This window comes from Adiantum capillus-veneris, chromosome 21, assembly GCF_014529385.1.
Source record: "Adiantum capillus-veneris isolate H3 chromosome 21, ASM1452938v2, whole genome shotgun sequence".
Taxonomy (NCBI): Eukaryota; Viridiplantae; Streptophyta; class Polypodiopsida; order Polypodiales; family Pteridaceae; genus Adiantum; species Adiantum capillus-veneris.
Window position 1 is genome coordinate 97,080,437 of NC_140951.1, and position 23,450 is coordinate 97,103,886.

Below are 23,450 nucleotides of genomic sequence, written 5' to 3' on the forward strand. Positions count from 1 at the left end.
AAGCCATCAAGAGAAAGCTCGAGGAGGCGGAAAAGATAAACGCAGATCTAAACGACCTCCTTGTGAATATGGGAGAACAAGCTGAAGCAAAAAAGAAGACATTTCAGAATCAAATAGAAGAGGGAAGAGGCCAGCAGCAAACAGAAGAGCAGTTTAGCACCGGGCCAGCAACCATGGAGGGAATAGACATAGAGAATGTGGAAGATCCATTGGACACCACCATGCAAGAGGAAATCCTTGTAGGACCCTCACAAGAGCCACAGATCTGACACAAGAAGAAGAAGAGAAGCTGCAAAAGGCAATAGAAGCAGCAGTCAAAGACACAGCCAAAGAAGCTTTGGAATGGGAGCAGAGGGTTTTTAAATCAATGACTATTCAGAAGATAGATGCCAGAAACCTTCTGCGTGAATGGCTACAGCCCTCTCTCCCATATCCTCTGCTGAAATATGAAGATGCCACAATCAACAAGCGGATCATAGAGGAGCCAACAGTGCCAATGTCCAAATCAGACATCTCCAAGCCTGAAGGGGTAAAGTTGATAGTCGACTCTCAACAAGGTGGAGAAAGGCATGGCTAACAAAGTATCCACATTATCTAATCCATCTAGTAGAGGCACCTTAAGTCATCAGAGATAACCTAAGTTTCTGCCCTCTACCAAGGATGCGGACGTGGAAGGCCCATGAGCTATTGCAAAGAAGCCAACCTACTTGGCTAAATTACCCAAAGCTGCCAGGCTCGAAGGCAGGCGAGAGAATAAGTGAGCAATACATGGTGAAAACCCTAACGGGCGCCATCAAATTGTTCACTGGCTTGCCTGACCTATCTTGCATCATGATGAGAAAGATTTGTAAAACACTTTTGGAAGTCTTCGAAACATTCAAACCAAGCCAGGCGACAGACAGTATCTTCTTCTTTCAAGATACATACAGATGCGCATACGATCTATCTAGTCATCCATCCCACAAGGTGATACATGCATTGTATCAAAGGATCATGTTTTTTCCATCCTATCACCTCCAGGCCTTTGAAGAAGCCTTCTACACCGGCTTCTTCACAATCAGCACTCACATATTCGGCCCGACACTATTGGCTCAACATGCAAGATATGAGTCTTTTCTCAAGATGAGAGACAGTCTACACTGAAGAAGCAGTTCAACAGCCATGTCGGGGACGACATGAACAACGAGGGGGGAGTGTTAGAAGCTGAACACACCCTATGGAATGACTGCTCGATGGATTATTATTTTTTGTAATTATTCATTTATTGAGAAAACCCAACATTTCACCTTTGTAAATATTGGGGCTTAGAGAAGTTTTCAAATTGTATCCCAGTTTTGACATTTAGATTGAGTAGATGGTTAAATTGGAACATTAGGGTTTGAGATTGTAAGATATTTATACCACTTTTGACCTTAATGGAAAAAACCTTTTGTCATTTGAAACAAGTAGTCTGTGAGTGAGCATACTGTGTACGAGAGAGAGTGAGAGCTTCATCTTGACGCTACGCGTGCACCGGTGGTCGGAATCGAGTGCGGAGAAGTGCAGCGTGTTGCCCCCAACAAGAGCTACGCGCCAATACCTACATTGCGCACGTACGGTACGGTTTTGCGAGCTCGACCTACGAGCTTCATCTGGTGATTCGGTGAGCATACGTTATCCGTTTTTGCATTTCAGCATATCCACGCGTTCGCATTGAGTAGAGCTACACATTAGGCACTTTAGTTTTTGGAAACGATGACCTGCAAATTTCCGCCATACATCCTACGTGATTTTGCACCAGGTGTTTTGGGTTGAGATTTTGGTTCATGGACCTTAGGGAGAGCGACCTATTGGTGCTAGTAGGGTCTCCTTCAAGTTCTGTGGTGTTTCGAAACCGTTTGATGGGTATTTGGCTCTAGAAAGCATTGTAGGAAATCTCTTCTTATGCACTCTTGAAGGCTGTAGCTTAGACATTGGGTAGCGACCTCTGTAGGAATTAGTCGAGAGTCGGTCGAGTGTAGATTGACACCCTATGCTTGCTTCCACGTGTCTGCGGGTCGAGCTTCGTCCTTAGCTGACAAATCTTGTTAGGTGAGTTCTCGTTGTGCTGACGTCTGTCACGGTGTATCTACCAACAGCTAGCAATGGCATTTGGAAGCAAAGGACAACCCTAAGGACATCTCAACAAGATGGCATTTTTGAAAGGATGAACATAAAAATCATAGAGCAAGCACGAAGCATGCGGCTACATGCAGGCTTACCGCTTGAGCTTTGGACTGAAGCAGTAAGTACGTGTATGTACTTGATATCCCGGTCACCCTCAACGGCATTGGAGGGGGCAGTTCTAGAAGAGGCATGGACAGGTAAACCGGTGAATTATGTATTTCTCAAAGTGTTTGGGTGTGAGGATTTCATGCACATAGATAGAGGCCTAAGGTCAAAGCTAGATGCAAAGTCCAAAAAGTGTTTTTTCATTGGCTATGGAGAAGGTGACTTTGGGTATTGCCTATGGAATCTTGAAGATGGGATGTAATTTTGGATGAACAAAATATGTACAAAGATTACTTGGAAAGAAAAAAAAGCAAAAGAAAGAGGTGATGAGTACATGGAGCTTGAGGACGGTGAAGACTCAAGGAGTCCAAACGGTGTGCAACAACCTCGACCAAATGGGTAGATCTGTGGAGAATAGGTTGAGCCTCTTTATTTGGTTGACATCAACGCCAACCTCATTACTTTCCATGGCAAAAATCTTGGAGACCCCACTATCTCAAAGAAAGTGTTGGTCAACGCTACCTATGAAGCTACCACACATGCGCGCATACACACAGATCAGAGGCAGAGAACGGGAGAGCAAAAGAGAGAGTGCAAAGTATATATCCCCGTGTGTTGCGTGTCAAGTGTCTTGACAAGACATGAATGGTTGTTCCTACTTGGCCTCCAATTGTGTGTCGGCTATTGCACATTATGTATTGCCCAAATCTACAAAGAAGCAATACATATGTAGCTGGTTGAACTCGCGACTACTATCAAAAGACAAAGTCGGGCCGATTTTTGAAGATATCGTAGATTATAAGCTCGAGAACCTACAGAGAGGTAGGGCTGGGGACGACAAGATTGACGGGCACAACTGACATGATGGCAGTAATCGCCGAGTGCACCCTCATTTGCAACATGAATAAGTTGCAGATTGTAAGCTAAAAAATCATCGAGTGCCCCCTCATCCGCAACATGAGACAAGTGCAGTGTGTGTGTGTGTGTGTGTCTGAGAGAGAGAGAGAGAGAGAGAGAGAGAGAGGGAAAGATAAAAACAACCACAAATTTCATAACCTTCATTTGTTAGCTATACCATATTCCGTTTCTATAGTTTGCCTCCTACTTTTTGGGGGAATCTAACTTAAAACACCACGATGACCTACCTTGGATCTTGGTCATGGGGGTAGTATATTTCAAATGGATATGCATCTAATACACTCCACATACATAAGAGTGAAAAGCACCGTGAAAATCACCATACCAGCACGTTCTCGTGGAAAAATTATGTTCTTGAACGCATCACGGTGTAAAGAATAGCAAAGAGTTAATTCTCTTCTCCCTCTAGTCTTCTGGCTCTCTCTCTCTCTCTCTCTCTCTCTCTCTCTCTCTCCATGTGGCATCTCCGAACTAGTCTGTCTACCTCACCCCTATCCCCCACCACCACCACCTCCCCACGTGACCACCTCGCTCGAGTGATCGACAGTGAGGTGCAGAATTCAGTAGGGGAGTCATGGAGCTTGTTTTGTGCACTATGCAAGGATCATCATCGTTGTAGGGCACACATAGGGGTAGATTGAACCCGACATGCAATGGCCTAGGAAAGAAAATCAACTTGTTGGATGACAATAATGGAATGGGTAGCATGGCATGTGGGGTTGTATTGTGCCTCCCCACTCGCACCTTGCACCTCCTATGTCAAACGTCTCTGCCTTCACACCACCGAGAGCCAATGTAGCTACATCCATACGCCACTTTTTGGCATGTGTGGTGTGCTGTCCCAATCGAGCCATGCTTGCCATAGCCATTTCTCCACCAGCCATAGCCCAATATTTCCTTGGCCTTGTATAGACCAACCAAGTTCTTCTCCTTCTACCTTGATTTGCGCCATGTGCCCAATGTCACAACCGAGCAAGCCATTTGTGGCTTGTACCAACTTGCACTTTCTTTGTCCAAGGTTTACACCAATTGCCTCCATTTCCTTTCATCTCCATCTCTACTGATCAACGACTCATGTGTGGCCCACTTGTGCAGTCCATCACTTGGAGGACCTGGCCATATCACCATCTATGTGCTTCCATCCTTGGGTGTTGGCCATTGCTAAAGGAAATACTACTACCCAGCCTCTCAACCATGCCAAATCCACCACTAGACCACTTCCTAAATTTGCTTCCAACTCTTGGATGCACATCTCTCATGCTACTGTGTCACATTCAAAGACTTCACCACGTTTACAGTGTAAAATTCTTGGTTGAGATAGGAAAAAAAATGAGCATATCTCTTTTTCTTAAAGATTATCGAGTCTCTTTTAGATATTTATTTCAACAAGGCAGGCCTTGTTATTTTATCACTTGTTTCTATTCTGACTCTTGTCTCTGGTTATTCTTTTTGGAAGTTTGTTAAATGATATCCCTCTACATACAAAAATGTGAGTTGTTTGGGAATAAAAAGCATCCTTATGTTGACCCCACATAGACACATATATATTTAGGTGACCTCTCTAAGATATTAATCAACATCGTGGGCTGTTATCGGAAAAAATGGAATGGCAGGTAAGATCATCACTGGCCCGTTGATTATCAAACAACTAGGGTTCAATGTTATTCTAGTTTAGAAATTAATGTTATACAAGAAAATGGTGCTTGAGAAAATCTATATTTAATGCAATCCCATCTACAAATTTTGAGATTTACCTTGTTGGAGATGATAAACCCTACAAAAATTAGAGAAATGTAAATCCTCAATATAGTAAATTTACCCCTTAAATTTCTCATATATAGGTTGTCCACGTTCTCGAAAAATAAAATCGAGCAAAGCAACTCAAATGATATTGTTCAGTGAAAAACAAAATAATCAAACGGACAATTTTTCTTTTCTAGTCTCACAAGATCACAAGGTTTGAAATGACCAAAAGATATGAAATCACCTTTGAAATGAATATCTTCAAGTGATACTCTAAGAAGATGTTGCGCAATGCTTCCCAACCTCAATGACTCTTTCACCACCTTTGCAAAGCACACAACAAGGGAAGAAGGTAAGGGCAAAACTTAGTAAGACAATACCCTAAACAGAATTATTTTCTTACATCTCGAGTAAAATTCATATCTCGATAGTCATCCCATGTCAATTTCTCCTCAGCCTTTTTCGATTTTCGAAGGGCAAAGTTCTCCCTCTGGTTTTACCACAAAAAAAAAAAAGCATAAAAACATGTAAGTTGATATATAGCAATGCTCACTAAAAGCTGAATCGAGCTAATGGATCCAAGTGGCAAGGACAAAAGCCAAACATTTTTTAGCATTTTAATCAGGCTTTTTACTAAATATTGTCAATTTTTGCGGGTTTTCTTAAAGACGAGCTTAAAATTACACTTTGGAAATTCATACTCCAATCTCGAGAGAGTACACAGTAACACCATAGATCAATCTTTTTTTTTTGTGCAAAACTCACAATTGTGAGTGGATAGTATTAAGAACATCATAAATATATACCAACCCTCAAGCTCAGACCGAGCCTTGAGGGTCAAAGGATTACAAGTTTTCTACTTGACAGAGAAACCATTACTACTCCTAGGCTTTCATTATTACCAGATGTTATGTATTGTTCTAGACAAGTCCTCTGAGTCTTGTTTGCCTCCGATCATGCGGATCGTCACTCTGCTCTCTTGTATGATTTCACAAAAGCTTGCCACGCCCAGATCCCCCTCAAACACACGGTGATTTCTTGCTTGCCAAATATGGTGAAAGAAGTAGTACCCGATTACTTGGGTGCAGACGAGAAGAGCACGACTTCCTAGCCTATTACTACCAAAGAACAGATCATTCTTGAAGAACTTAATTTTCCATGTCCTTTGAATCCACTTGCATATTTTCCCAGCCATGCCCCTGATTGCCTGGCATCCCATGAAAAGGTGGGCTAGGTCTTCACTAGCTATTTTGCACCCCAAGCAACGATCGGACCCAATGCCTCTTTCTTGTATCTTTACGCCCGTCGGCAGAGCACCCCACATCACTTTCCATAGAAATATCTTCATGTACTGAGGCCACCTTGGCTTCCAGATGTTCTCCATGACTCCCTTCCACCGTTTTTCCATCCAGTGCCTCTTCCATAATTTGTTGAGGGGTCTACACCAATTATCCTTGTGCATTAATGTATGGTAAATGCCTTTAGAGTGTGGTTTCCAGAAGAGGCTACTCTCGGGCCATCTCCAAGCGTCACATTCCAAGTTGGATTCACAGATTGGCATCACCACCTTATCAAGCTCTTTCATCACCTTGTAGAGTAGTAAGGTCTCAAAGACATTCAGTTGATATGGCTAAAGAGTCATCAGTTTTCCAGTACTTCTTGTTGCAATCCCATAATTGCTCTAGTCGAACGAGCCCCTTATTATTCACATTCCTGGCCATTTCTATCCAATAGGGGCTTTGCGGCGGCCCCAATATTTTAGAGAGCCAAGGGAACCAGTGCAAAACGGAGTTCTTAAAGTATCTGGTTACTACCCCCCATTCCAAAACCTCAGCTGCACTTTTGCACTTCCAAATCAGCTCCCCTCAGACTCCACTAGATCTAAGATAAGACCACTTCGAGGCGAGAAGTTTATCGTGCATCACAACCCCCTTCCACTTTCCCCCTTTCGATCCCAGTTTTGTTGCATCAAGCATCTCCTTGGACATGATAGCCCAAGCTTGGTTCTGTTTAGCCAATGAGACCATAAATTTGGCACAAAGGGCCTCATCATGGGATACAGGGTTAAGAATGCCGAGCCCTCCTTGGTCTACCGGGCGAGCATCTACCTTCCATCTAGCCCACTGCCATGGCTGGGAGGTTTTTGTGTTGTTCTTCCAAAGAAACCCTCTCACTGGTTTTCAGAATTCTTTCCAGTTACACTTAGCCATCTTGAGCATGGGGCTGAGGAAAGCAAGAGAGATAATGTCATAAAATCTAATATCTAATATCTAACCAACCCAAATGATTCTCTCATATTAAACTGATCAATTGATGTGGGAGAATAAACGGGAACAAGGGTTAAGATATAGACATGTGCTTATAGATCTATCTCACACGGAGCCAATGGTAAAGGGGCCCAAATGAGAGATGGTCTATCAAAGAGTGAGGCTAACCAATGGAGCATAAGACCTTAGGGTTAGCTTCATTGAAGACCTCCAATAATGTGTGTAAAAGTCCTTTGACCTTAGGTAAGCTAGGGTTGACCTTGAGGCATGGGAACCCGACCCAGCTCGAGGTGCTTGTCCTACTTGTCATGCTTGATGATTAAGGTGCTTGAGGTGCTTGAGATGCTTGAAGTGCTTAATGATTGAGATTCTTGAGGTGCTTGACATGCTTGAGATGCTAGGTTTGCCTTGAGGTGAGAACCTATCCGAAGCTTAAAGTGCTTAAGGGCCAAGCTTGTGGTGGGAACTAGGCCTATGCATGAGGGGCTTGAAGTGTCCAAAAGTCAAATATTCAATCCCTACAAGGAGGGGGCAAGCCCTACATGAGGGGGGATGAGACAGAACACCCACACACTCACACAAGGCATGCATGGTACAAAGAAAGCAAAAGGGACACTTGTCAAGTTCCTCCTCATGTTTCCCTCATGGTGTGCCTAAAGCCTATTGGTTGGCCACCCAAGGGGTCCAATGATAATTTAGGAGATTTAATTAATTGATTTTGCATTTATCTAGCCCTCTCTCTCAAAGGGGAAATGGGGACACTTGTCTCAAGGCTACCCTTGCTGCTTGTAATGCGTCCTGCTTATGGTTGGCTAGGCCTGGAGGGGTCCAATGAGCTTCAAGCATGAGCTACAAGAGGGGGTAGACCAAAGAAAGCTAGGGGGTTTCTTAGGGGGTATACTCACACACACACACTCCCAAACACTCTCATTGTGTGCTATGCAAAGTGCAAGAGCTCCCTCTCCTTCTCCAAGCAAGTAGAGGTTGAGAGCCTACACCAACACTCTTGGATATGGAGTGCAAATCCAACCAAGAGCCATGCTTCAATGCTTAAGCTTTCCATCTCCTTCTTATTCATTAGTATGCTATTATGTATGCTAGCCCTAGAGGGGTCCAATGAGCTTCAAGCATGAGCTACAAGGGGGGGTAGACCCAAGAAAGCTAGGGGGTTTCTTAGGGGGTATACTCACACACACACACACACACTCCCAAACACTCTCATTGTGTGCTATGCAAAGTGCAAGAGCTCCCTCTCCTTCTCCAAGCAAGTAGAGGTTGAGAGCCTACACCAACACTCTTGGATATGGAGTGCAAATCCAACCAAGAGCCATGCTTCAATGCTTAAGCTTGCCATCTCCGTCTTCTTCATTAGTATGCTATTATGTATGCTAGCAAGAAGAGTTATGATAAGTGAGGAACTAATTCCTTCTCCTATGAAATGTTTCTTCTTCCTCTTCCCTACCCTCATTCCCTGCTAGCTCTCTCCACCTTCGAAGGTATTTGAGTTCTTGGGACTAAGGCTTGGGATAGTTAAAGCTTTCCTTAAGTTTATGTTATGCTTGTGATGCATGAAGTTTTCCATCTTCATTGCATCACCTAGGTTACAAGGAACACAAAGATCGTATTGTAACAAGTCTCTCTTAATGGGAGAAATCATAATACAAATGCCTATTGGAGGGGGGACAGGCTCCACATAAATCTGGTCTTCAACTATTGTCATGTTCTCTAAATTCTCTCTCTTGCAAAAGTATTGTTCATGCCAATTTAGCTAATTGCTATGATTATGTTGCTATCTTCAATTATGTTCACCCGCTATGCTCACAAAGTAATTTCTCAAAAGTACTCTCATTAATTTCCGCTACTCTCAAATTAAATAGGCCAATTCCATTACATTGGTATCAGAGCATTTGGTTTCTCTTTTCTTGCTTAAGAAGAGAGGTCCTTAAGTAGCATATAAATGGTTGATGTTGTTAATTATATTAGGGTAAGTGGAACTAGGATCTGTTATCGGTTTTTTGAGCCCAGTATGTAGGGGATGGTGCACACCTCGGGAGCTTTGGACTTAATAATGGAGTCTTTTTAGACTTGCCTATGTCTTTACCATTATTGAGCCATAAGAAGTCCGAAAGGAGCTAGCCCTCAGCAACTCTGCTATGTTAGACCTACTCCTCTACTCTCTATAATTAACCACTTCGAGCCGTGTATGTAAATACTAAAGAGACGATTTTCAAAGTCTAAGAGGAGTGGCAACTAAGGTTTTGAATTGCCAAAGCATACACTAAGTACATACATAAATTTTGTTAACATGGCTGACAATAATCAAGAGAGTAGAATGAACATTGATAGCTTTGATTTTGCACATGAAGGTGCTAATGATGATGCTCCCATGTTTATGAATTATCTCGTCACTAGGTTGAAACAATCTATGGGCAACCCTGTTTTACAAGCCAAAATTACTCAACAACTTCGTGCTTATGGAATTTCCCTTCCTCTCCAAGAGGAGAGAGAGAGCTTAGGAGGCCTCTTGAAGAGACCCCCCAGAAGAAGACTCTCTCCCACTCGAGAGGAGGAATCCAAAGAGCAAGAAATCAATGAAAGTTTAAGTTCCTCAGAAGATGTTGCTCCACGAAGACAACGGTCTAAACGATCGCCCACTCCTCCCGAGAGGAAAATATCAACACATAGTCCTTCTCCTCATCACTCTGAAAGGCAAGAGAGGAAAGAAAGGAAGAAAAGGGCTAGTAATAGGTCACCCTCTTCTCCTTTTTCTTCACCTTCCTCCTCTTCGCATGAAAGTTATGGCTATTCTCCTAGAGAATACAAGAGGGGAGGATGGAGCATCTTGAAGCTTATTGAATGGCGAGCTTGAAGCTTCTCTCTCATGAGTCTATCCACAAGTACATAGACAAGTTTTGGGATTTACATCTCAAGGCTACTGTCTTTAAAAAGATAGACTTTGTCAAGCAAAGGAAACAATTCTGTGCGGGATTACCTGAAGAGATGGCCGAATACATCAACTCTCAACGGCCTCGTACTATTAGCGAAGTAATCCATCACACCATGGTTGCTTCACGCATCAATTTCCATCAAGGGGCTAGACGTAAGGTTAAGCCCATGGAAACCAAAGACAAAAATGATACAAAGGGGAAAACCAATGTTCAAAATACTTCCAAAGTCACTTTCAACAACAAAAATTGGCCCAAGGAGAAGGGAGGTTACAAAGGTAAAGACAAACTCTCTCCTGAAGAGCTTGAAGATTTTCGCAAGGACCATAAGTGCTTCAAGTGTGGGGAGCAAAGACATGGCTATTGTTCTTGCCCCAAGAAGAATACTCGCAATGAGACTCCTAGGGCTTCCACCATCGAAGCTCCAAAAGAGGATGCTCATTGCAAAGGATCGTCACTTTCTTATGATTGGGGAAAGGTAAGAGAGCATGTTGCCTTCAACTTGTTTGACCCTAGCTCTACTCTGAACTTCATATCAATGGAGTTGGCCACCAAGTTGGGCATTCAAGCTTTTGAGATGGGAGATATGGTAATGGCTGACGCAGCTTTCAAGGGATAGCAAGCCTTCGTTACTCGTTTGATTGGGAAGTTGAGGCTTCATGTCCAAAGCTATGTTGACAAAGAAGACTTCTTCATCTCTCCTCTCCAACATGAGGATTCTATCCTAGGGGCACCATGGTTTGATCGCATGGCTGCCAACATGAAGTTCCCTAAAAGGAGAATCTACTTCACCTAATGGGGAACGAACATGTATATAGATGCTAGTACGTGGTCGCACTATTCCACTTGTAAATCCTCTTGCTTTTGATAAGTCAATGAAGAGCTCAGTTTTTGCATACATGATTTTTGTCAAAGAGTCTCTAAAAGATACTAATGTTTCATCAAAGGTAAATGGTAGGAATCAAGAAGAGTTAGACTTGTCTAATTTTCTAAAATGATTCTAAGATGTGTTCATCGATGATATCCCTATGGACTTACCTCCAACACGAGGGGATGATGACCATCTCATTGAGCTCCTTCCAAGAAGCTCACCACCTAACAAACCTCTTTATCGAGTCTCACAAGCTCAACAAGAGGAGATCGTGAGGCAAGTACACGAATTGGTAGACAAAGGTATGGTGAGTCCTAGTTCCTCTCCCTTTTGTTATCCAGTCCTTTTAGTGCAAAATAAAGATGGTACATACCGTATGTGTGTGGACTGGACTATCGAGCACTAAACCATATCACTATCAAAAATAGATTTCTCGTGCCTTGGGTAGAAGATGTGTTTGATAAGCTACAAGGCTCTACCTACTTCAGTAGGATTGACTTTAAGAGTGGCTATCATCAAATAAGGATAGTGGATGAAGATATCTTAAAGACCGCGTTTTGCACAACGTTTGGTCTTTATGAATATCTAGTCATGCCTTTTGGCTTGACTAATGCACCAGCTACATTCAATCGTCTGATGGAGAAAAATTTTAGACCATACTGCAAATTCACTGGAGTGTTCTTTGATGATATCATCATCTACTCCAAGCCTTTGGAGGAACATAAGCAACATCTCCAAGTGATTTTTCAAGCATTGAGGGAGAATAAGCTTTTTCTCAACCAAAAGAAAAGCAAATTCTTCCTTCAAGAGATTCAATATGAGCTAAGAATCTTTATTGGTATGTGCGCATACTATAGACGCTTCATAGAAAAATTCTCTCAAGAAGCAAGACCACTACACGACTTAACTAAGAAGAATGTTAAGTATGTATGGACTGCTAAGGAGCAAAGTGCTTTTGATAAGCTCAAAGAGAAGCTTACTTCCCAACAGTCCTCGTGCTTCCAGATCTCTCAAAGCCATTTGAGGTCCAATGTGATGCTTGTGGTGATTGCCTTGGAGCAGGTTTGCTTCAAGAAGGGCATGCCATAGCATATGAGAGTCAAAGGCTCAATACTGGTGAACGAGTCTTGGGCATTTATGAGAAAGAGCTTTTAGTTGTTCTACATGCCCTAGACACATGGAAGCACTACCTATTGGGGACTCCATTTATCCTACAAACTGACCACCAAAGTCTCAAGTATTTCACGATGCAAACCAAGCTTTCTGACAAACAAATGGGGTGGGCAAATTTTTCTTTCGCAATCTAATTTCCATATTGCTCACATAGCTGGTAAGCACAATCAAGTGGCCGATGCACTTTCACGACGACCAAAAGTTAACGCGGTGTCTATAGCTACTCACAATGATCTATCCTCTATGATAGATGAGTATGCTACTGACCCTGACTTTAGAGACATAATGTCAGCCCTTGCTTTGGGGAAGAAAGAGGAACCATTCACCTTTCAGGATGGTTATCTTCTCCACGGCATTAGTCTATGTGTTACCCATTCCCTTTGTGAGAAAGTTATGTATGAATCCCATGCTCCTCCATATGCGGGGAATAGAGGTATTCAACCTACTCTATGAGGAGTAGATCCGTACTTCTATTGGCCTACCATGAAAGTGGACATACAAGAGTATGTTTCAAAATGTATAGTATGCCAAAAGACCAAGTATGATAGAGGGAAGCAACTTGGATTACTCGAGCCATTGCCTATCCCAAAATCACCATGGGAGAGTATATCCATGGATTTCTTCCTTGGATTACTCAAGTCTATCCATGGGAATACAGGAATATGGACAATAGTTGACAGGTTTAGCAAGCAAGCACATTTTATTCCTTTCAAAAAGACTATTAATGCACATCAAATGGCAACTCTCTTCATATCTCATATTTCAAGCACCATGGATTACCCACATCCATCGTGTCAGATAGAGATCCTAGAATGACCAGTAACTTTTGGAAAGGTCTCTTTGAAAATCTAGAAACAAGATTGAATTTCTCTTCGGCCTATCACCCACGAACGGATGGCCAAAGTGAGATAGACAATCTTATGATACTCTATCTACCCAAGACTTATGTTTCCAAAGTAGATCAACGCTTACAATGTGAAAAGTACTTACCTCTTGTAGAGTATGCCTACAATAATCATGTACATACTTCTACGGGAAAAGCACCTTTTGAGATCATTGAGGGAAGACCTAAAAGTCCCTTTCTACTCAAAGTACATAGGAAGATCTTCGCCGCCGATGAGTATAGCCGTGACCTACAAGAATCTTTTCAAAAGATTAAGGAGGCTATATCCATCTCTCAACAAAGGCAAAAAACTGCTGTTGATAAGCACATAATATCCTTAATGTTCAAAGAAAATGATTGGGTCTTACTCAATTTTCCTAAGGCTCGATTAAGGCAAAAGACGGGCAAAAATCCTACAGGCCATCAAAAGTATTATGCTAAACTAGCAAAAAGCTACTATGGTCCTTTCCAAATCTTGAAGCCCATCAATGAGATGGCTTATCAACTCAAGTTGCCCAAGCATTGGCTCATACACAATGCCTTTCATGTAAGCCTACTTAAGCCCTACAAAGGAGAGCCACCAACTGAACCAATTATTGAAGACCCTCCCGCAATTGAAGACCAAGAAGAGGTGCTACAACCCGAAGCTATCCTTCAGCATGAAGACAAGGTACTACGACATGGTAAGATTATCCGACGGTATCTTATTAAGTTCAAAAATTATACTTTTGAAGATGCTAGATGGATGCAAGGAATACAGCTTAAGGATAGTATGAACCTTGGCGATGCTTACAATGCTACATTAGAGTAAGCAAATGTACAAATTTCTTTTAAATGACTCCTGTTTTTTGTCTTATAAGACTAGTTCTCTTTTTAATTGCGCACAATTTTAACTAGTTTGCATGCTTAGAATCATGTTTGTGATGACGACGTCTCTCAAACACCAAGTAGAATTTGTCACTCTACTTTGCGAGAATGAAATGGACTAAAGAGCAGACATGCTTGCAGCAGGTATGTCCCTCAAGCACCAAATCGATTAGTCATCCATCTTGGAAAGATGTCGTAGGGTAAAAAGGGATCCTCTACCCGCTAAGTAAAATTGACTAATGACTAAGCTTTATCTCTTTTACCTCATAGTCGAGGACGACTATGATTTCAAGAGAGAGGTAATGTCATAAAATCTAATATTTAATATCTAACCAACCCAAATGATTCTCTCATATTAAACTGATCACTTAATGTGGGAGAATAAACGAGAACAAGGGTTAAGTATAGACATGTGCTTATAGATCTATCTCAACACGGGGCCAATGGTAAAGGGGCCGAAATGAGACATGGTCTATCAAAGAGCAAGGATAACCAATGGAGCATAAAACCTTAGGGTTAGCTTCATTGAAGACCTCCAATAATGTGTGTAAAAGTCCTTTGACCTTAGGTAAGCTAGGGCTGACCTTGAGGCGCGGGAACCCGACCCAGCTCGAGGTGCTTGTCTTGCTTGTCATGCTTGATGACTAAGGTTCTTGAGGTGCTTGATGATTGCGGTGCTTGAGGTTCTTAATGATTGAGATGATTGAGGTGCTTGAGATGCTAGGGTTGCACTTGAGGTGAGAACCTACCCCAAGCTTAAAGTGCTTAACGGCCAAGCTTGTGGTGGGAACTGGGCCTATGCATGAGGGGCTTGAGGTGTCAAAAAGTCAAATATTTGATCCCTGCAAGGAGGGGGCGAGCCCTACATGAGGGGGGATGAGAGAGAACACCCACACACTCACACAAGGCATTCATGGTACAAAGAAAGCAAAAGGGATACTTGTCAAGTTCCTTCTCATGTTGCCCTCATGGTGTGCCTGAAGCCTATTGGTTGGCCACCCAAGGGGTCAAATGATAATTTAGGAGATTTAATTAATTGATTTTGCATTTATCTAGCCCTCTCTCTCAAAGGGGACAGGGGGACCCGTGTGTCAAGGCTACCCTTGCTGCTTGTAATGCCTCCTGCTTATGATTGGCTAGGCCTAGAGGGGTCCAATGAGCTTCAAGCATGAGCTACAAGGGGAGGTCGACCCAAGAAATTTAGGGGGTTGCTTAGGGGGTATGCTCACCCACACACACTCCCAAACACTCTCATTGTGTGCTATGCAAAGTGCAAGAGCTCCCTCTCCTTCTCCAAGCAAGTAGAGGTTGAGAGCCTACACCAACACTCTTGGATATGGAGTGCAAATCCAACCAAGAGCCATGCTTCAATGCTTAAGCTTGCCATCTTCTTCTTCTTCATTAGTATGCTATTATGTATGCTAGCAAGAGAGTTATGATAAGTGAGGAACTAATTGTTTCTCCTATGAAATGTTTCTTCTTCCTCTCCCCTACCCTCATTCCCTGCTAGCTCTCTCCACCTTCGAAGGTGTTTGAGGTCTTGGGACTGAGGCTTGGGATAGTTAAATCTTTCTTCAAGTTTAGGTTATGCTTGTGATGCGTGAAGTTTTCCATCTTCATTGCATCACCTAGGTTACAAGGAACACAAAGATTGTATTGTAACAAGTCTCTCTTAATGGGAGAAATTATAATACAAATGCCTATTGGAGGGGGGACCGGCTCCACATAAATCCGGTCCTCAACTATTGTCATGTTCTCTAAATTCTCTCTCTTGCAAAAGTATTGTTCATGCCAAGTTAACTAATTACTATGATTATGTTGCTATCCTCAATTATGTTCACCCGCTATGCTCACAAAGTCATTTCTCAAAAGTACTCTCATTAATTTCCGCTACTCTCAAATTAAATAGGCCAATTCCATTACACGTGATCATAAAAGCATTGATCACTCTAATCCAGCTTTGGAAGGGTGGGAGAAGGAACTCCCATCTTCTCCTTTTGGTGCTTATTTTTTCAATGACCCATTGAAATCTTTGATTTTGGGTTACGTCCACCCCTAGGGGGGCTCCCAGGTGTCTGAATACACTCCCTTTCATGATAATCTCTCATGTCCACACTGCAGGGTCAAAAGAGTCGTTCTCCGACAGGGAGATTAGTCTTGACTTCTCTATATTGCACATGGAGCCCGAGGCCACGGCAAATATTTGCAAAATCTCCAGAGCTCTCCTGACAACTTGAGGGCACACCTTCGAGAATAGGAGCGTATCATCTGTGAACATTTTGGCCAGTAGTTGATCGTTGCCCGGCAATGCCAGACCTTGAATCTCTCCCCGCGCAGCACTGGCTTCGAGCATTGTAATGAGAGGATGCGACCCAATGGCAAAAACTAATCTTAAGTGAATTCGAAAAATCCATGCTCACATACCAAAATAATTATGTATCATTCTATTTCTACCATGTAAGTGATGAACCACATTTCTAGTTCTAAGGGGAGAACAAACTGCTATCAGATAGCAAGAACGGCCACATAAGGAAAGCTGAGAATCTCCCTCTTATGAATTATATAGCCTAAGACAACATTTGGATCCCTCAAGGCATACGTAGTGCTTGAGGTTCTTTGTACATTCTTTGATGAGTTAATATAACATCTCCACTCACAACTCGAATACAAAGAAAAAAGTGATGAATCACAGAAGGAGCTCCCCTATTATGGTTGAGATGGTGTGCTACTCTTGCATGAGCAAGGAGGCTCTGGGCAGGGCTTCGAGGGGCACTTCGCTTGCAGGGATACTTGCGATGCATGGCATTAAGTGTTGGATATCCCATGGGGACGGGGCTCGTTCCAAGTGGGGACTCCTCGCCGCCTTCCTTCCTCTTCCCGAACGTGAAGTACCTCTACGATAGTTTTTGGCAAAGGGAGGGGTGATCAAAAGTGGTGGGTATTTCTGCCGGTAGATGTTGTCTTCCTGCTAGTGATTTTGAGTGGCTTTGTCAGGACTGCGGGTTGGTCTCGAATGGTAGGGGTTTCCCCTTGGTGGAACTCTCTATGGCATGGTCTTCTTGACGAGCACTGCACAGTCCCTTTGCAGCCGGTGGTGGAGTGTCCAAGCTCCTCCCTACTATGGCAATAGGTGTGCTTATTAGCACTAGATTGGTAACCTAATAGGACATAAAAGTGTCCTTTCAAGGTTTTGAAAAAAACTTCCAAAACCATAGTAGATCCACTCATTTTGGAAAATCCTTTCATGAGCTTATAGTTCAAGGACTACTACATATGGCAAAAATGAGAAACTCGTAAAATCTCTCATCTATTGGTCACAACCAACCTCCAAAGTTGATGGACCATTCCATTTTGCCCAATACAACCATGTCTTATAGTTGATTGCATATAAATGAGACTGGGGATTTTTGTAGGACATATGACAAAATTCCCCATTAGCTTCAATGGTTTGGAGATAAAAAATATGGTTGCTTTTGCCTTACTGTTTTTTTTGTGCAAAAATAAGGTACAAAAAAGTTGCATTTTTACCAATTTGCGGACTTATCATCAAAGTTTCTATAGATAATGCTCAATAAAGATAATATATACATGTTTTCTTAGTTTTCTTTGGGCCTTTGGATTCAAAAGGATCCATGGAGCATCTGAAAATAATGATAGATCTCTTACCAAGTGGAACCTTGGGGACAGTGGTGAAGTGCTAAATACAACAAACATGAAAAATAGGGTTTAGCATTATGCCCTCTAGAATCCCAAAGAAACTACTCAATATCTAGCCAAATTTGAAGTTTATGATTAGATATGGTTACTGCCTACAAAATGCACACAATTGGCCTAATAACTAGCAATATTGAGAATGTTGTTCTTGCTACACTAGAATGTCTCGTAATCTTTTGCAATTATAAAATTCAATCATTATCATTATACTATGCTATATACAGTATTAGGTGCTCCAAAACTCAAGGAAGATTAGCTTTATGTTACAAATATTACCTCCCTAAAAGTATCAAAACATGTTGAGAACTATTAAGGCTAATCCTCTAGCAATTTAAACCTCATAAACATGAATTGTAGAGTGGTATAGTTGCAAAACTTTGAAAAAAACAAAAAACGGGACTCATTTTTTCACATAGTTTAGATTCAGAAATATTGTGCAAGAGTAAGGTTAATGGTGAGATCAATATTCCAAAAATATGTCAAGCTTTTTTTAGTTCATAAGGAAACTTTGTGGATATATAGCACCTAGAAATTCATTTTCAAACTCTTCAAATAATTCAAGTAAAATGGTCACTTAATAACTTAATAAGACATAAAAGTTACTCACGACATAAAAGTGTCCCGATACCAACCTAGTGTTAGAATTTACAAAGTTTGTTATTTTCAAAGCTTTGTTATGTAGTTTATGATTCTTATGATTGGGAGGATACTTGTCCTGTAATAAAAGGCTAGCCCTTGATGGTAGCTGATGGTAGCTAGGCCAGGAAATCTATGGGTCAAGGATTCCTATATTAGGGCCCACGACTCTATGGTGTCATTTCTTTTAGGAATACTTGAGCCTTTGTAATTGTTTTAGGCTCCATGGCTCCTTGTGAGCATGGAAATTTGTATGTATGTTAGGGTTTATTTATTTATTTATTTTGTAGAACTCACAATGGTGAGTGTATTATATTCGAATAACCACAAAAATTTACAAATTGAAGCCATGCTTGTACCGAGCATGGCGTCTCCCATATACCAGAAATACATTCTTGATACATTAGCTGAGAGGATAGCCACTCCACACTCACCATTTGAGTAAGTACTGCTAAATAAAACAAAGTTGGTGTCCGGATTGGGGTAAGCAAGAAAATTTATCCTTGTTGTATTTGCGTTGAGCTTCTTATTAGGGCTTATTATCTTTTCAGAGTTGTGTGCTCTGTTTTCGCCCGCTACAGTTGTCATTTCCTCCCTTTTTAACTACTTAACGATTACAAGTGAGACTCCCTCCACCTTCGGGGTGGAGAGGCAGCAAAAAAAGAGAAGTTATTGAGCAACAAGTACAATCGGTATCAATATTGGAATGGCTTTAATGAAATTTGATGCGTGCTTTTCCAAGTCTTTCTTCATCACACTTCCATCATTGAGATTTGAGAGAGAGAGAGAGAGAGAGAGAGAGAGAGAGCGAGCACTATACTCTTGAATTTTGGGTGTGTGATGGGTGCCTGCAACTCTAGGCACTTAGTGTTTCAAGTTGCAAGATGAGGTCGAGGGAAGTGCCGAATGCCCGCTATTTAAGGGTATAAGAGGTCGGCAATGCCCGTAATTCAAGGCCAATGAGGGTTGCACTGTCTCTACACTACTAACGTGTGCGCCTCTACAATTCAAGGGCAGACACGGCAATGTCCGCAATTTAAAGCCAGAGAAGCTGTAGCTGCCAGATGGGCATCAACATGTGCATTGTAAGAGGCGTGAGGAGAGGATATGGCAGCGCCATTGTTCTCATGTTGGTGCTACAATGGCCAAAGGGAAGGGAAGTGTCATTAGAAATAGGGGAGAACATAGATAGATAGATGCGACCTTGCATGGTTATCTCCAATTAGTGGCCACAATGGGCATTGCCATGGAGCTAGCGTCTTTGCAGTGTTAACCACTTAGAGGCTCCAAGTGGGTGCCTTGGCTCGATTGGCTTGATATGAGCAAGGTCTTATTTTGGGGGTTACTTATTTAAAATTCATTCACTCATGCGAGTTTTTCTTTTTCTTTTAAAGAACAAAACGAAAAAAAATATAATAATTCTTTACACACGTACATCCCTTTATAATGAAATATTCACTCATAATTGTGAGTATGGCCCAAAAAAAGGGATTCTTGACACACACCCACACACACACACATACTATAGTCCCAAGCGAGCACATTTAGCTCTAGAATGCATCTACGATTGATTCCATATTGTAGCACCATTGGCCATTCAGAAAGTATAGATATACAAGCCAAAAGTTTCTCTAGTCACATGCTTGCGTCTAAGATTTAGTGTGCAAATTACAACCCGAAGCTGGATCTCATCAGCCATGTTGCTCATATCTCGGGTACAATGACTAGTATTGTCAGTTTACTCAAGCGAAAGAAAAAGAAAAAAAAGGAAAAAATGACTATGGTCACTCTTCTCGGTGTTATGTTTCATATGGTCTAGCTTGGCAGACAAGGAATTTGTCGTGGTAGGGCTTTCTCCTTGGTGGCAACCCCAAGTCAGGCCTAGTTCCTCACAGGGTGGCGCCCTTTATTAGCTGACGTGTCTGGTGTTGTGTGGTTAAGTTATGGGCAAATGCCATGGCTCGTGTGGAGCATGGCTTACTATGTAACTTTTTTGGTTTTATAATACATTTATCACTCATAATTTGTGAGTTTGGAAAAAAAATATTTACTGTGCAAACTTTATCACTGCCGATAAAGTGGAGGATGTGGAGCATAGAGGGGTGTGCATGTGTGTGTGCGTGTGTGTGTGTGTGTGTGTGTGTGTGAGAGAGAGAGAGAGAGAGAGAGAGAGAGAGAGAGAGAGAGTCATCCCAAGGGGACAAGTGTTGTGATTATACTCGATATAAGAGACCTGTATTTGCCCCATTCCCAAATATCTGAAGTTGTGTATGGGCAGCTACGACGCCTTTCGGCACGTGTTGGTGTTTGCCTCATTTTCGAATGCCTTCTACTATGCTAGAGACTGTCCCGAGGGGGAGACAACCCGTAGTTAGAGGACCGGGACAACTTGGAGGAAGATCAATAGAGAGGTCGTACCCCAAGCGGAGGCATCTAGGACATAAGAAAAGACTTACGGGGACAAGAAGCGACTTGTGAAGTGATGGTTGAAAAGATGGGCTGCCCATCACCTAAGGTGCAAGAGAAACCTGTCACACGTAAGTGAAGAAACTATCAGCCCGGCCAATGGGTTGCAAGATAAAGCAGAGATGGTAGATAATTTAGATGTAGAGGCTCGGATGCCCATTGATGATGGTCAGCCTAAGGCGATGCAATAGATGCTCTAAACATAAAGCTTGATCTGGCTAGCTATATTGTGACGGTCTCGGGTAATATGAAAAGCATTGTTAGTCTGCTTAAATGGAAGCAGAGAAAGTGGTGTCTATAACTATTTTTTCTTTTCTATCGGGAGTATGTTTTTGGTGTAGTGGTTTGGTGGTCAAGGGGTGTGCCAGTGTGGCAGGGCTATCTCCCTGGTGGCAACCCTAAGCTAGTCATGGTTCCCTTATGCTTTTGTCAACTTTAGGGTGACACCCTTTATCAGCTGATGTATTTGGTAGTGATTGTGGGTATGACGTGTTCCGTGATCTGGATGCTGGTTGACGCCACGGCACATGGGGAGATGGTTGTACTTGTATTTTTTTTGTCTTGTTAATAAATATCTCCACTCACTATTGTGAGTTTGGCCAAAAAAAAAAAAAAGACCTAGGTTTGCAACAAAAAGGAGGTAACATGGAGGGCTTTTGTCTATTCACCAATTTTCCCCGTGTAGTGCTTCCTATATATGATTTCCTTTCATTTGTGAAGCTTCTTGACAGAATTTCTCTTTATGTTACACTCACAAATGTGAGCTTTGTCCCCAAAAATAATAAAAAATAATCTCTTTCTGTGCACCTTCTACCTCCGCTTAATTAAGGAAGGAAAAAAATGAAGCCATTAGAAAGAGCCACGAAGGGATTTACAAAAGTGTATCATATAGCACCACATAAGTGTGAGCGAGGGGGGGGGGGGGGGGGGCTCAAAAAAGGGAGGGAAGGTGTATTTTACGAGATAAAGTCTTGTATACAGAGGTAACTGGGTCCACGCAGCCTGCAGGTGACGTCTCCTAGACTCCTTGTTATGACTATTGAATTCCCTGAACATAGCTCCTTAATTTTTATTTGTTTGCACGACGTGTGTACCTTGTGGTCGAAAACTTCTTTTACTTTCTAATTTATTTTCTGGGTGTTTATGGCCAAAAGGAAAAAAGGGGTGCGAAAACTTTAAAGGCTTTATAGAGAAGGTTTCCTCTTTATTGATTGTCTAGCGTACTTCCTGAATGAATGCGTTGTGTATATTGGGTATACAAAACTAAAAGTTTCCTTTGGCTTACATAAGGCTATTGAGAAGTTTAATAAAAGGAACCCTCTTTGGTTCACAGGAACTAGTTTGGTTAGTTGAGCACTCAATCGTCGTGATTCGAGTCATGGGTTTGAGTGCAGCCAATGACCCTGGTAGGTTGGTAGTGCTCACGGATGTTTGCTTCAACTCACACGGGTTTTGTGCGATTGGAACAAGAAAAAATGAGCCTTATTTGTTATAGAGAAAATAAATAAGTTGCACAAACGTCTTTTGACCTCCTCCATTAGGTGGAATCCAAGGGAGATGCTTTCGTGCTATTTAAAAGTGGAAAGGAAAAGGGTGAAGTGGGGAGCCCAAGGCAACTACGTGATGGGTGAGGCAAGATCGAGGGGCAGTTGAAATGAGAGGGTCGGTGGCCCAACTGAGCAAGAAAGAGCACAGACGCTACGAGCGTGTGGTCGTAGGCAACATTGTCAATTAGGGGTGGTTATGGGTGACAACAAAAGCGCCAAGCAATGCTAGTCGTTGGCAATCAGAGAGCTGGAGCTTGCTTGGGATTGGGGGGCAGATTTTCCTTTTTAATGGATGAAAACTCACCATGCTACCAGACCAGGGTAGGTGCAGGCTCAAGTGGTTTGGCTCAAACTTCTCACAATTGTACACAAATGGTATGCATTCGATCCTTCGCCTTGGTTTTCTTCAAGGTTTCCTTGAAAGATCCAAGAAAGGAATATCAAAATCTGATCATATTCAGGATATTGGATTTGACGAGATGGAGCAAGTAGGTATGTACGCATGTCTTCTTAATAGGAATCTTGAAAGATCCTTTGAGCTTAGAGAAAGAGAAAAGGCAGGGCAAGATGCTAAGTGAGTAAGCAGTAAGTGGGGGAGAGAATGAGAGAGAGAGAGGTTCTAGGCCTATGTGTCATATGGGCAAAAAGCACGGTTAGGGGATTTTTCATTTCTGCGCGCAGAGAGGTGAACTTGTGAGGCAGCCATGCACAAGCACTGTTCTCTGTCTCTGTTTCTCTTTGTGTGTGCCTTTGCCAGCGCAGTCCGATGAACGGCAGATAGGGCCAAGCCGAGGTACTGTGGGCGATGCCTATTGGAGCACAACATTGCGCCGAGAAGGGGGCGGCACCCCATACTCTCTCTCTACATCATTTGTATGGAGCGGAAGATGGTCATTGTCTGAAGATCCACCCCGCTGTGCAGGTGATGTTGAGAAGGAAGAATGTGGGCGGGGTGCACCAGGGGACGGCACCATGAGAGAGAGAGAGAGAGAGAGAGAGAGAGAGAGAAGAGAAGAAGAAGAAGAAGGCAGAGCTGCCATTCCTCCCCGTTCTTCATGTCGGCACAAGCCCTGACATCATTCGACTATCATCCCTGTGTGTGCAGAAAAGACCAGACAAGGCCGCGAGCTGAGTAGGGATGACAGTCGAATGATGTCAGGGCTTGTGCCG

The 23,450-nt window shown here is 42.5% G+C and overlaps 1 protein-coding gene across 3 annotated transcripts in view; it reads right to left on the minus strand.

Annotated features, from left to right (window-relative positions):
- The window catches only part of LOC147431400 (cytochrome P450 85A-like), a 61,964-nt gene that overhangs the window by 27,054 nt on the left and 11,460 nt on the right, over positions 1 to 23,450 (minus strand). For all 3 annotated transcript variants that reach the window (XM_086494017.1, XM_086494016.1, XM_086494015.1), the window contains exons 5-6: positions 5,315 to 5,401; positions 5,156 to 5,234 (exon numbers count right to left, since the gene is read on the minus strand). In XM_086494017.1, the coding sequence (XP_086350143.1) occupies positions 5,156 to 5,234; positions 5,315 to 5,401 (166 nt within the window). The remainder of the gene's footprint in view (positions 1 to 5,155; positions 5,235 to 5,314; positions 5,402 to 23,450) is intronic.